The following is a 14,195-nucleotide window of genomic DNA, read 5'->3' as shown; positions in this document are numbered from 1 at the left end:
AATAAACTCCAGATGAAGTAAAGAAAAAAAATTTAAAGACCACAGAAACAGAATAAAATAGAATTGTATTTTTGTTAAATCTTGTGTTTCAGGAGATTGGTAGTAGGAATTTCTAGACTTATGAAAAAGAAAAGAAAACAAAGAATCAACAGATCTGTTTACATATATTTACATATATATTTAAAAATTCTACATGAAGACCTATTATATACAACTCAAAGTAGTAAGAAAAACTCAAATCTCCTGGTTGATAAATGGCATATTTCACACGATTCAAAAAAATATGGATTAGTTAAATGTATATGCCCAGTAGTGTCAGAACAGTGCACATTAATAGAATTATATTTCTCGACTCTCAGAAGTAGCCAGTATAGGATGAAAATACTAAATTCTGGTAAGGATGAATCCTTTTTCTTATATCAGGACCATATCTATGTGATGAGATTGTTGTCAGTCCCATTCTATTAAAAGGAATGTCTTTAAAAGAAAGCATTACATAAATGGTATGACTTAGTTGAATATTTACAAAATTGTTTTTCTTCATTATGTTTTATATATTTCTTTAATCATTTTTCATTTATTCATGTAAACTAGTTAATCCAGTCATTTTTAGTGTGCATGTTTACATTGAGTTCCTTGAGCTTAAAATCTTGTTTCGTTTTTCTTAATTTTTCCCTTGGATTCTCGAACTATCTTTTCCCGGTTGATGTATGGAGGACATATTCTGTTTTTGTTCCTAAGCACCACATTTTTTACTCTCCAGCCAAAATGACTTGTTAAGGAGATTCCTCAGGGTGCTTTAGTTTCCTACAGCGGTTGTGGTCATCTTGCTGTTTTCATTGAGTCCATTTGTAACTCCTCAGAGTTCCTGATCTTAACAGGTCTGGATTTTGTAAGAAAAGAAGAGTATAAATTACATTGATCTTACTTTTTTGTGTTTAGATATATCCTTCGGAGTTTGGCAAGCAGAGGATAAAGGAAGAGCAAGTTCAAGGACCAGTAGAGTTATTAAGTATTCCTGAAGATGCCCCTGAAAAGGACTGGTATTAAATCGCTATAGATAATAAAACTAAATCTCATAAATTCATGTTACTAATTCAGAAATCTGGCCACTTTTGCAAAGCAGATTAAAGTCTGTCAGAAGTGGCACACTATTACAGCAATATTTTGTGTGTACATTTCTATTTCTATACTCATGAGAATAATTGTAGCAGTTTTGAAAAACGTTTCATGATTAAACTGATTTAGAGTTCTCAGTTTCATTGCTCTGAATTAATAAGTTTTGCTTTTTTCTTGATATATCGCTTTCCATATAAGTGGCATTAAAACTCTATTTGTCTTGAAATTATATAATTTTTCTAATTTGAAAATTAAATAGAAAAATTAAAAGAATGATTAAAAGTTCTTTGTCATGATAATGTAGTATATAAAAAAATTAAGGTAGTCGTTAAACCACTAGATGGAGCCATATGTGCACTTAATAAAAATGGTGATTAAATATATTGATGGCAGAAGAGAGCAGATGCATACCCTCAAAGAATGTTGTAGTTAAGTGTAAATTAAACTTAAAACCATTTAGACTTGACAACACATCATTTTTTATAATTAAAGCTAATGCTTTTCTAGCATATCTTATAATACAGTGGTTAATTGTCCATCAGTTTTACTCGAGAAGGTGTATATTGTACTGAAACAAACAAAATAACTGTTCTAAGAATTAAAATCAGTGGTAAGCACATGTAATTCTTATACTCTCCTTTTCCAGATACCAAATTCCAATTAAATTACCTAGTCTGTACCTTGTCAAAAATAATAAATTGAACTTTAGTATTTAATGTTCATAAAGGCAAAGTCATAAAGAATGGATTGGTATGAAAGTTGTAATATATTTTTCTTGAAACAATTACATTTGTTTCTTTAAAAGGATATTGGTATTTATGTTCCTGTATAAATAAGCTTAATGAGTTTTTTCCTTTTAGGACCTCTAGAGAAAAATTGAGAGATTATCAATTCAAACGATTAAAGTACTATTATGCAGTAGTAGACTGTGATTCTCCAGAAACAGCCGCTAAGCTTTATGAGGATTGTGACGGCCTGGAATTTGAAAGCAGTTGTTCATTCATAGATCTAAGGTAATCCAGTATGTGTCTTACCAATTTAATCTTGTAACACAGCATAATTGTAAGAAGTAAAATATTAGAATGGGTAGTGCTGTCTGTTGTTTAAAAGAGGATTTTTTGTTTTTTGATGAACTCTGTCTTATGGAATATCACCCTTAAGAAGGAAAACTTGATTGAGAAAATGCTGAAATGAGTCACCCTACATTTATGTCCTTTCAAATCTGTTGGCTATGTTTTTAGGATGATGGATTATACATAGTGATATTTCTTTGCAACTGTCTTTTAGAACTAAGAACCCGATAAATTAACTTTTAAAAAAGCATTAAAGTGGTGGCAAAGGAATTTGCTAATAAACTGGTACCTCTAGATCTGTGCTGTCCAATATAGTAGCCACAGTCACATCAGACTATTTAAATTTAATTAAAAATTTAAAATTCATTTGCTTAGTCACACTAAACATATTTTAAGTACTCAATGACCACGTTCAACAGAGCAGACACAGACCATTGCTGTTGTCTCAGAAAGTTCTATTGAACAGCGCTGCTCTAAATGCTGGTAAGTGAATGGATTATGTTGTTGGCAATGTCTTCACATTTGAGCATTATTTTCACCACATGCTCAGGCTTCACTGACCCAGAGCTGAAAAACTGTAGGTAATTTTGAATGTCAGTTCTAAGGAAACAGGAAGCTGAACTACTGTATCATTTTATGATTAGCCTAGTCCTTTTGAACCTAGTAAACCATTCTGCTGTGATCATTTTCAGTAGAAATCACTTCTTTGCATCCAGGTTTATTAGAGGCTTTGTTCTTAAAGTGGAATATTTTAGGGAAAATAGGCATCAGTACATAGTCACTATGGCTTTCATATTTCAAAAGCATTCCGACTGGTAGGAAAACACAAATAAAAATTTTTGAATTGATAATTTGGGGTAAGATTTTAGCATGCCGAAGTATATAGCAAGAAGGGCATCTCATGAGGCAAACTATTTCCTTCTATTTTGTGTTAACAATTTCAATAGGAGGCTTTTGTTTTGAATGTTTAAATAGTAGTTAACAAACATTTGTTAGACTGTCAAACTCTTCGGGTATCATGAATTTATGTTAACATGCTCTTTTTAGGATTGTTCTTTTTTTATGTTTTCTTTTGGGGGCATTTTCATGCAGTGTTAGGATAAGTCCTGACAATGCCTAGAAAATCAGATCAGTGACCTTGATAAAAATTTACATTCTCTGTTTTATTTCATCATATATAACATCAGAAAAGAAAATTGGGTTTTCGGCTGCCATCTAGTTAACTAGGGAAACCTTTTTTCATTTGTCCCAATGAAAATGAAAAAATGAAACAATGAAAAATAGGGAAACCTTTTTTCATTTGTCCCAAAATATAAGAGCATTCACATTAATAAGTTAAAAATATTAATCTCAGATATTTGTTTTTCTTCTGCTAAGTGTGTGCAAAAGTATAGCTAGAGGAGGATATTAATGTAGATGTAATGAATTTTAATTATCTATTCCTCCCTTGCCCTCAGATCATTTTTGATGGAATATACAGCATATGCTTTTTGTTGTGTAGATAAAATCTATATGAATTTAAAAACCTAAATATAGTAGCCATGGACTACTTAACTCTGCTCCCCCACCCCCAGTTCCTTAGCCTAATGCCCAGGAATTGTGTAACAATTACAGTGGCTAATTTACATTTAACAACTGTTTATTTGTGAAAAAGATTATAAGATGATATTGTTAGGATTTTTTAGTGTTGAAGAATCAACCTTAAGCTCCTTATTTTCAGTGTATGATACTTTATATTCAGAACACTTACCCTTTAATAATTATTTGATCTTCAGAATATCATGTAGCAAGCCAATGAGTACACTATCTGGAGTCTAGGTCTTCTTGAAACATGAGGGACCCATGTGTGTTTGCACCTGACTCATATTAGCTGACTCCTAATGCAGAGTTTCTACCTACACAGAGTTCACTTAAATTTAGTGGAATTACAGATTTATAGCTTATGAATTTCACAAATTTTGTGCCAAGGTTATTTCTAACATTGTTTGCCTCATCTACATGTGTGTTCTATAGAAACCTTTATATGGTATGTATGTATAAACTATAACTAATTAGAAGAGAATCTAAACTCTGGTTGTTTATTACTGTAGCATATGTTTAAATAAATTTATTTTCTGTTTGTTTCTTAGGTTTATACCAGATGATACTACTTTTGATGATGAGCCCAAGGACATAGCCTTAGAAGTGGATTTAACAGCATATAAACCAAAATATTTCACATCTGCTGCAATGGGAACATCAACGGTATTTCTTAACTTTTAAAAATGTGTAACTGGACTCTATTGTTTTAAGAAAAGGCTTTGCGTACTATTTACTTACAGCATTTTTAGGAATGGAAAGTATTCAAAATTTTAATGCACAATAGTAATGAGACACAAATATATTTGCATTTTTATCTACCACATCTGTTTGAAACTATTTTCAGATTTTTGTTATGCCTAAAGCCTGAGTCAGTCACCTGAGAATGTTTTTTTCTCTTGTTTTTCTCATGTACTTTTATTGAATAGAGTCTTTAATAAGTAATATGTCAGTTATTAATATCTTAGGGAGTAGTAGGAAGGAGGTAACAGATTACCTCAAATCACAGTTAAAACAATACTAGTAGAAATTTAAAATAGTAAAACATTTTTTTCTGCAGATATTGTCTAAAATTATAAAAACAATTGAAGTAGGATAATTCAGGACTACTAGATGTTACATTAATGCTTAATAACAAATAGCCAAAAGATTTCTGTTGAATTAGTTTGCTACTTAGCTACCTACCTTCTCTCTTTTCTTCCTCCCTCCTCCCCTCGTGCCATTAACCTGTCCACGGTTGGACTCTGCAGCATCCATACAGGCTTCCTATTGCCTTTCCTATGACAGATAACCATGCTCTTCTGAGGATGAACTGGTGGCCAAAAGAGGGGTTTGTGTATCTGTCATAGTGGTGAGCACTGTGTGGCCTTGGTTAGTTACCAAGTATAGTAAAACCCCACCATTACGTGATAATTGAAGTCTAAAAGATTTAGTCACATAAAATGTAGAGTCGTGTCATTTTCAAAACTGAAAAATGACCAGGGCAGACCTGTCCAGCCAGCCAGTCTGGAGTTCTTAGTGTCTGGCTGTATCATCCTCATCTGTCACAGTTCCAGCAGTGTTTTTGTGGTCCTCAGCTCAGGTTTAATTATCAGAATAGGGGTATTCTGAATCTTGTGACTAGCTAGAAGTTCTAAGACAATGGCAGCTATATTAAGGATCTGATTTCTTAGTTAACTAATTAATTAGTGCTTATTTTGCTGTCCTGATCTGAGGAGATTAGCTTGAAGCAAAAAAAAAAAAAGAAACAAAGAAACAAAAAGAAAAAAAAACACGATGTGGGACCCACCCTTTGATGAAGATAAAACCTTTAATAGTACCCCCTGAGAATGGGGGCTGCTTAGAAGACAGGAGCCAGTCGCTAGACCCATCATGTTATAGATGAATTCCTGTATGATGGGATTTACTATACTTACAATGAATAGATGCCTTTCTCATCAGTGGCTCTTAATCTTTTTTGAAAAATGAACCCCACTGAGATTGTGTTGAAAGCTTCATCAACAGATTCCACATAATTAGCCCTGAAATACCTAGAACTCCAGATGAAAAACACTTTTTCACTGATTCATAATCTAACTTTTTCACTAGTGCATTTTTAAAATTTCTTTTCACCACAGTCCACAAACTGATGAATTTTACTCCCAATAATGGAGTGCCTTGCATATAGCAGAGAATTAGGAGGGGAAGATACAGATTAATAGAAATGGTTCCCTTTCCACAAATAGATTACTTTTTATTAAGCATGTCATTTAGCATGTCAACTTTTTTAGCTTACATTAAACATCTAAGTGACAGATATTCTTTAACAAGTTTGGATGGCTGATATTTCCATTTTTATTTGTTATATTTTCTTTTTTATTGGTGAAAGGTGGAGATCACTTGGGATGAAACCGATCATGAAAGAATTACAACACTTAACAGGAAATTCAAAAAGGAAGAGCTTTTGGACATGGATTTTCAAGCCTACTTAGCTTCCTCTAGTGAAGATGAGGAAATAGAAGAGGAGTTACAAGGTACTTGTTAAGCTTCTGGTGTTCTACATTTGTAAGCTTTTAGATATCTAATCTAGACTTGTTCATGGAAATATGTCTTTAGCAGTAGTTTAAAAGGGGTACCAAACTATTCCTCTGAGTTGCTGCTTAGTGCAGGTTACTAGTCGAAATCCTCCCCTCTATGGTCTTTAACTTTTGTCCTCTTGGTGCTGCCGGGCTGCCAAACTGTAGTTTAATCTTATAGCTGTTTCTTTTATGGATCAATAAATGCTCTCAGGGCAAAAGAGGTCTTGAACACTGGGATTATCTCTCTGGTATTCCCTTCTCCTTGATAGTGATTTGGTAATTCTTCACTAATTCGTCAGTTCTTTGAAGTTTGCTTTTCTTTTTTAAACCCCTTTGAAGCTTTACAAATTTTTTAAAATATTCAATCCAATTCAGGGAACTCAGTGAAATGGTTGGTCTGAAGTACCTAGCTTGCCATTAATAAAAGCAGAAATTGTGAGATTATCTATATCTTTATCTAAATTTTTTTTGATGATTAACATAATCAGTGGTATATTTTAAAATGGTATGTGCTATTTGTTTAAGTAGCTCATTTTTAAAAAATAGATTCAAAATCCCTTTTTTTCTATATACTGGATCTGCCTCTGCTTGGAAATTTGGTTGTTTGATTGTAATTTCTTACCAGTTTTGGATGATACTGTCTCTATGATGTCATCACATCTTCAATCTTACCTATTAGGAGAATTCCCAATCATGTGAAATTAAGCGTAAGAGGTTTAGTGCTGACAGCAAAAGAAGAATCATAAATACTAGACGTAGGTATAAATATTCTAAATTAGCAGGAATGAATATTCTTACTTTTATTTATAGCTTAACATTTTTATAGCCGTCCTTTTAGTTTTTCTTCAACATATGTATTATTTGTGTAACCTAAATATGAAATTAAATAAATCCTAAAATGCTTCTTTAGTATTATAGGCTTATTAAACCTTAACTTTCTTAAGAAAGATCCTATAATTGGGCTATCACCATTCCTTTTAGTCTACTTAAGATATTGCTTCATTTTTCTAAGTTTTTCATAAAGTACTACTCTTGAACTATATCCCACACATGGAATGGAAAATCACATTTAATCATTCTCATTTCTTTGTTCAGACATCTCCTATTAATAAAACTACATAAGTTCTTAGGTACTTAATAGTCTTTGGAAAGATATATGATATGCAGTGGTAGTTGTGTTGGGCACAGAAGCCTTTACATTTTTTTAAGGCCTCGTCGGCTGTTGCTTGTTAATTTGTTTGGCGGTCCAAATAATTGTCCATTTTATTTCTAGTGTACACAGAATAGCCAAGTCCTTTTTCAAATGGCATTTATGTTTTTTTCCCCATAGGTACACTATTTTTTTTTTTTTTACATTTTCTTTTTATTTGTATGCCTATATGGTCATTTAGCATGTTTCTGAAAATTCTGGATAATTTTTCTTCATTAGCAGTTCTAAGATAAAGGAAAAAAAGCACATTCCATGTACACTTATGAGGATTGGGTACAGTTTTTCAAATAGGTTTCTTTGATTGGTTTGAGAGAACTGGATTTTAAAAGGACATTATTGACACTAGGACAGCTAATATTGTGGGAGTTTTGCCAGTATATTCTTGTTAAGATGTTGGGCTTTGCTGGTTTCAAGTCCTGACTTCACCACATAGTGCAGTTATATCGGTTAAGTTTTCTTAGCCTCCATGTCTTTCTTTCCATAGCTATGACATGAGGATCGTAATAGTACCTGACTCATGGTTGTAAAGAACAAGATAATGTACATAAAGTGGTTAGCATACTCCCTCATATCATATATTTTTACTTTAAAATTTTAAAGATTAATGGCTTTGTTTAAAATAAGCTACTCATTAAGTTTTTAAAAGCATGAATTTTTCTTCAGTATTTTAAATGATCACAGGCTTACTTTAACCTGTAATTTAGTACTTCTCTTAGATACAATAGTATATTCAAATATCCTAGAGTTACTGGATGTTCTTGGTGTTGTTTATAAGAGATCATAGCAGGGCTTCTTACTGTTACAATTATTTTTTCATTCCTTGTATAGTGTTAAGGCTTTCACAAAGTATTGCCCTTCAATTGGGAAAAAACAGACCTACATGAATTATCCCACATTTTAGGTCTTCAGAAAGTAAAATTTAAGTACTGGAAAAAATCAATTTAAAGTAGGCCATCGGAGACTTACCACTAAAATTTCAACCTGGAAGGAGCTTGCTTCTAATTATGTTTTCAGAAGTAAACTTTTAATAGAAAGAAATACATTGCCATTTTGTTAATGTGTTCCTGATGTTTTATCCATTGAATTATGGGATACATGACGGAATTCCATCCAACATCATTATTGTGGCACAAAGCACAAACAGGAAAAAAATGAATTTCAGCTGTTTGAGTGAAAATGTAAAAGTGTGATAGGATGGAAAGAATGTCCTGGACTATTTTTTATTCATTTAGAGAAAAAAATGTGAAAACATTTACTTAACCAATCTTTTTTCCATATCACCTTTTTTAAGCTGTAAGGACAGTCTGTTAACATTGATGTTTCACAGCTAAATGCTTAATAATGGCAAACATTTTTAGTGACTAGATAGCCATAATTCCTAGAAGAGAGTGTATTCTTTATGCTACTTCTAAATTTTTCTTTACTGGGACATTTAGTCAGTTCAGTAAGTCTGTATGTTTTGCACTAAAACTTGGGTTCTTAATTTATATTTTTGCCTTGGAGAATTACAGTGGAAATATAGAGCAAACAAACTTTTTCACGTATTAGTTTTCTTAGGTATTTGTTGCCCATGAATTTTGTTTCTTTGTGTTCTAATTATTTTTATAAAATTAGGAAGTGAAAATGAATATTTTTCCACACAAGGAAATTAATTGAATGAATTGCTAATTTATTCATTTTTTATTCTTAATGTATTAAGTGAGATCCTAAGAGTAAGCATACTCGCTCACCATCAAATGGAAAAGACTCATTATTCTTTGCTTTGGATTACAAGCAACTTCCTTTATCTGTCTCTTCATGAACAGTTAAATCCATATATTAAATGCATCCCAACAATGGCTAGCCTCCTTTTAGTGACCATACATTTTAATACCTCTGTAGTAGATGGTGGAGGATAAAATGTCATTCCTGCTGCCTTATAGAGAACAGAAGTTCAGGGATGTTAAATGACTATGTAATTATTTTGAAATATGAATTTTAATAAAAGGGAGATTTCCAAATATACTACTGCGACAGTGCTAACTCACATTACAACTAATTTTTATCATAAACAAGACCTTAGTCTTTGATTCAATTCATTTAATGTTAAGAGTTTAAGTCTGATTATGATACTCTATTATTACAGTATGTCTGACAACATCTTTTAGGAGGATGCTGTATTGACTGTAAGATTTAAATATGAGTTAGATGTGAATTATTTCTGTGTATTAAAATTGTTTTTTGTTAGGTGATGATGGAATCAGTGTAGAAGAAGATGGGAAAACAAAAAAAAGTCAGAAAGATGACGAAGAACAAATTGCTAAATATAGGCAACTTTTGCAAATTGTCCAAGAAAAAGAAAAGAAAGGCAAAGAAAATGAAATGGAAATGGAAATTAAGTGGGTTCCAGGTAAGAATTAGATATTAACTAAATGTTCATCTGTTTTTCTTTATTTTAGGATGTTGAGTGCATTTTAGATGTAAAAAAAGAAGATTCTCTTTTTTGCAAACATAAACTTTAAAAATCTTATTTTTCAGGAATGTTTTGGGAAGAAGTTAACACGGTATTTGCATATATCATTTAATTAACTTAGGGACTAGTGTTTTGACTCTTGCCAGCTTTTTCTTGGTTTCTTTGATTTACTAACTACAAATTATTCCTGTCCATTTATGAAAGTAAACCTTTCCTAGGTTTGATTCCATTATTCTCAGGATATAGAAACTTGAATCCAGGTACCATGCATTCTAAAGTCATTAAACTTTTTTCAAAATATATAATTCATAAGTGGACTTTTTCACCCATAACCCCTACTAGACCTTAAGTAGTGAGATTTCACTAACACAAAATGTGTAATATATAGTTTTCCATCTCAATTTTGTTGTTACTACTCAAAGAAGTATAGCACAGTAAGTGATTTTTATAGCTGCCTTGAACCATTCAACAACTTTTTTTAGAGTAGTGCAATGCTAATTAAAACCATGTCAAAGCTAAACAAAGATAAAAGTTAGGATAAATGAGGATTGTTTTATAGTATTTGCATTTTTTTTTAACAATCCTGACTGGGCAAATCAGGATGTACCTTTGCAAACTATTATTTTTGCGGATTACTGCTTTTTACATATATGTATGTCTTTTAAAGCTATATATAGTTTTTGACAAAGATTCAGTTCTTTTAGCCTCTAGATGAAAGAATACTAAATACTTGTAACTCTATCGCTTAAAAATTAAGTGTTCTATATTCAATTATATCTGTTTCTTACAACTAGTATGTTTTTGCACTGAGAGTAAAACACGTGTTTGCAAAAGTGCTTTTCATTTGGGGAAAAAACAGCATATTTTAATATTTGCGAATTGTCTATTGTAGTAAATTTATTAGGGTAGACACATGTCTTGCATATTTCTATAAGAATGCAGTGCTATCTTGTAACCCATTTATTTTAAATGTTTGGCTTCTGCACGATGTGATAGCAAGAAAAATGAAGGTTGGTAGCGTTATCATATGTACAGTGGTTGAGAGAACTCAGCCTGAATAAGAAAAGCTTAAAAAATGACTTAATAGTTATTTTCAAGTACTTACAGGTTAACTATGTAAATAAAGACATAATCACTCTTATTACCTCAGAAATCAGTACTTTTGTCTGTGGATAAAAGTTGAAAGAAAATAGATTTCAATTAATACAAAGTGGAATCCTCTATATTGTTAGAATTGTCCAGCAAAAGAGCACAAACCCTGCTTGTAGGGTTTGAGTACCCTTTTTCAGTAAGTCTCACAATAAGGCAGTATGATCATACCATTCAGGGATGTTTGTGAAGAAACTTTTTCCTTGAGGTCCTTGATTTTATTTTTCAAGAAATGTTGAATTCTATCTTTAAAGTCAAATATGTTGTAATCGTAGCTTAATTATAATCTTACAATGAGCTTATTGAAAGAAGATATTTTAAATGAACCTATTTACAGTTGAGATATTCAGTTGACTGAGAAAGCAAATTTAAAATTAACTTGATTAAGAACTTTTATGGCAAATATTTGAGTTGCATTGAGTGGACCAGGTCTAACCTTTGTCTTTCTTAACACAGTTATATAGTGCAAATACCAAAAAGTAATATGTACACTTGTGGCTGTAACTGGAAGATTTCAGCACTACAGTTTTCCTGGCGTAAACCTCTCTTGGTCATGGTGTATTGTCCTTTTTACATACTTCTAGGCTCAATTTAGTAATATTTTGTTAAAAGATTTTGCACCTGTGTTAATGAGGAATATTTGTCTATAGTTTTCATTTCTTATGGTATCTTCAGTTTTTGGTATTAGGATAATCCTGACTTCATGAAATGAATTGAGAACTGTTCTCTCTTCTATTTAGCAGTACATTTTTATCTTGACTCTTTTATTTGTGGCTGTAATATTAGTGTTGTATAAAATATTTTGGAATGTAAAGAAAGATTATCACCTGTAATTCTATTACCCTTATTCAGCCACTGAGTGATTAAATAGATTGTGATTTAATTGATCATTTCTCTGTTGTTGAAGACTTAATCATGTTTCTAATTTTTCACTACAATAGACCTATGGCATTGAAAAGAAATGTGACCTAAGGCTGTTACTGATTCCAAACTCACAAATATTAGTATTTTCTTAGATCTCTTCACTTTCATCACCAGCCAAATAATTAGCTTGCTATTTTAGGGACTTTTTCTTTTTAAAACAATTTTTTAACAAAGATGATTTTTTTACCCCCATTTTAGAACTGTCTCTATGCATGGTAAACTAGTAGAGACCACAAGGAGAAACTAATGCTGGCAGTTAGGCTCACTTACTAGTTAGTTACATGACTTCCTCACTTACATAGCAACTTTACATATGCTGTGGATCAGCCTCTGGTTCTCTTACAGGCTGTTAAAACTACGAGTTTAAATCTCAGATGCCAAGCATCTTGGATGTTATAAATAATCCATCGCTTTTTCCATATTTTGAATTATTTTCATAGGATAGCTTCCCAGAAATGGAATTGCTAGGAAAGGGCATTTCATGTCTTGAGATTATTGCCAAATTTCTTCTCAAAAGGGTTGTACCAGCTTATAGTGCTTTCAACAGTGAAAAGAAGTGCCAGTTTCTTGGAGTTATCAATATTGTGTATATATTTTTTACTGTTAGTTGAATGGAAGAAAATTGATATTCTGATATATAATGCATTTTTAAGTCATTCACTGTAATACTTCTGAAGGTCTCAGGTAGGCTGTTGTTTCTTATGAATCTTTGGCATGTATGTGCACATGAGTGCACACACGTGCATGTGTAAATGTAAAGGATCTTTTACATACTAGACATGTTAAAATCAAATAAATGACCTCATCTTTCTGGACCTCAGTTTACTTATTTGGCAAGTAAGATTAATAATACCTTCTTTGCTTAATCTGAGTATTTATAAAGGTACCTTATAAGCTACAGTACTATCCATGTCATATGTGTATTTTGTTGGATTTGTGTCTTAAAAATGTGTGTTCCCAGTAATAATTACATTGAACCTCAGCACTTTTGTGATGTTATACTTCAGTAAACCACAGAGGGTCAGTATGAGATCATACTATATCATTCATTGTTTTTTCCTGTGGCTTGAATTTCTAAAATATTAAGCTATTTAGAAAAATAAGTACTCTTAATCACTGATACTTGTTAGAGTATGGTTTGGTTTTTAAAATAAATTTTAACTTAGACCATTTAAACTTTCTGTCTTTTTACATTGGATTATACAGTATAGTAACATCAAGTGTTCAAATTTTTAAGGGTCAATATTAGGAGAGGCAGATAACAGGTACATGGACATAACAACTAGAGCAAACTACTCTTTCTATTGATAGTCTGGTTCATTATGGAACTGTGATAATATAATCTTGTTAATTAGGATTATAAATAATTTAAATTGTTGTGTTATAAGATTTTTTTTAAAGCCACAATTCATTATTTTGGTGTACACTGAGTATTATTTCCCATCTCAGTGTATTGCTAAAAAGATATCCTTCCTGACTCACTCTGATGAGTAGAGAAAGTAATGCATATAATTAGCATATTGGGCCTTCATCAATGAATGTGCCTCATTAGGGAATTTGTGTGTGTGTGTGTGTGTGTGTGTATGCACATATGTACATAGGTGACGCATAATTCGTTTTATCTCATATATACTGACCTCTCCTATATTAATAGTTAAATTAATCTAATAATTTTTTGTCAAAGTACAAGTGGTACATAAATAATATCTTTGAAATTTAATACAGAATATGAACATTTGTTTATAATCTGAAAAGATAAGATGTGATAAAAGACTTCTTTCTTAGTTATCTCTGGTTTAATACACACTGGTGAAAAGAATGGCTGATCTTTTTTCTATTCAACATCCTTCAGTACCTCAACTTTTCTTCATATACTTATTGAGCACCTACTATCTGCCAAGAACTATTCTAGATACCATGAAAATCAAACATACAAATCCTGACCTCATAAATCCTAAATTCTGGTGAAGAGGAAATAGATGACTCTCTAGTAAGAACAATATTTGAGCAGAGAATAAAGGAAGTAGAGATCAGGGAGTGAAACATGCAGAAAAAAATGTGGGAGCAGAGGAAATAGCAAATGAATGGCTTTGAAGCTGTAACTTATCTATTGTGTTTGAGGAATAGCAAGA

General features: G+C 31.8%; 1 protein-coding gene across 1 annotated transcript in view; it reads left to right on the top strand.

Annotated features, from left to right (window-relative positions):
- ESF1 (ESF1 nucleolar pre-rRNA processing protein homolog) overlaps positions 1-14,195 on the top strand; it is a 60,087-nt gene that overhangs the window by 12,253 nt on the left and 33,639 nt on the right. Inside the window, exons 5-9 of the mRNA XM_011370314.2 lie at positions 943-1,043; positions 1,980-2,132; positions 4,322-4,436; positions 6,139-6,283; positions 9,766-9,927. Coding sequence (XP_011368616.1) covers positions 943-1,043; positions 1,980-2,132; positions 4,322-4,436; positions 6,139-6,283; positions 9,766-9,927 — 676 coding nt within the window. The remainder of the gene's footprint in view (positions 1-942; positions 1,044-1,979; positions 2,133-4,321; positions 4,437-6,138; positions 6,284-9,765; positions 9,928-14,195) is intronic.

Source organism: Pteropus vampyrus, unplaced genomic scaffold (assembly GCF_000151845.1).
Source record: "Pteropus vampyrus isolate Shadow unplaced genomic scaffold, Pvam_2.0 Scaffold7, whole genome shotgun sequence".
Lineage (NCBI taxonomy): Eukaryota > Metazoa > Chordata > Mammalia > Chiroptera > Pteropodidae > Pteropus > Pteropus vampyrus.
This window is presented reverse-complemented; position numbering and strand designations above follow the sequence as displayed.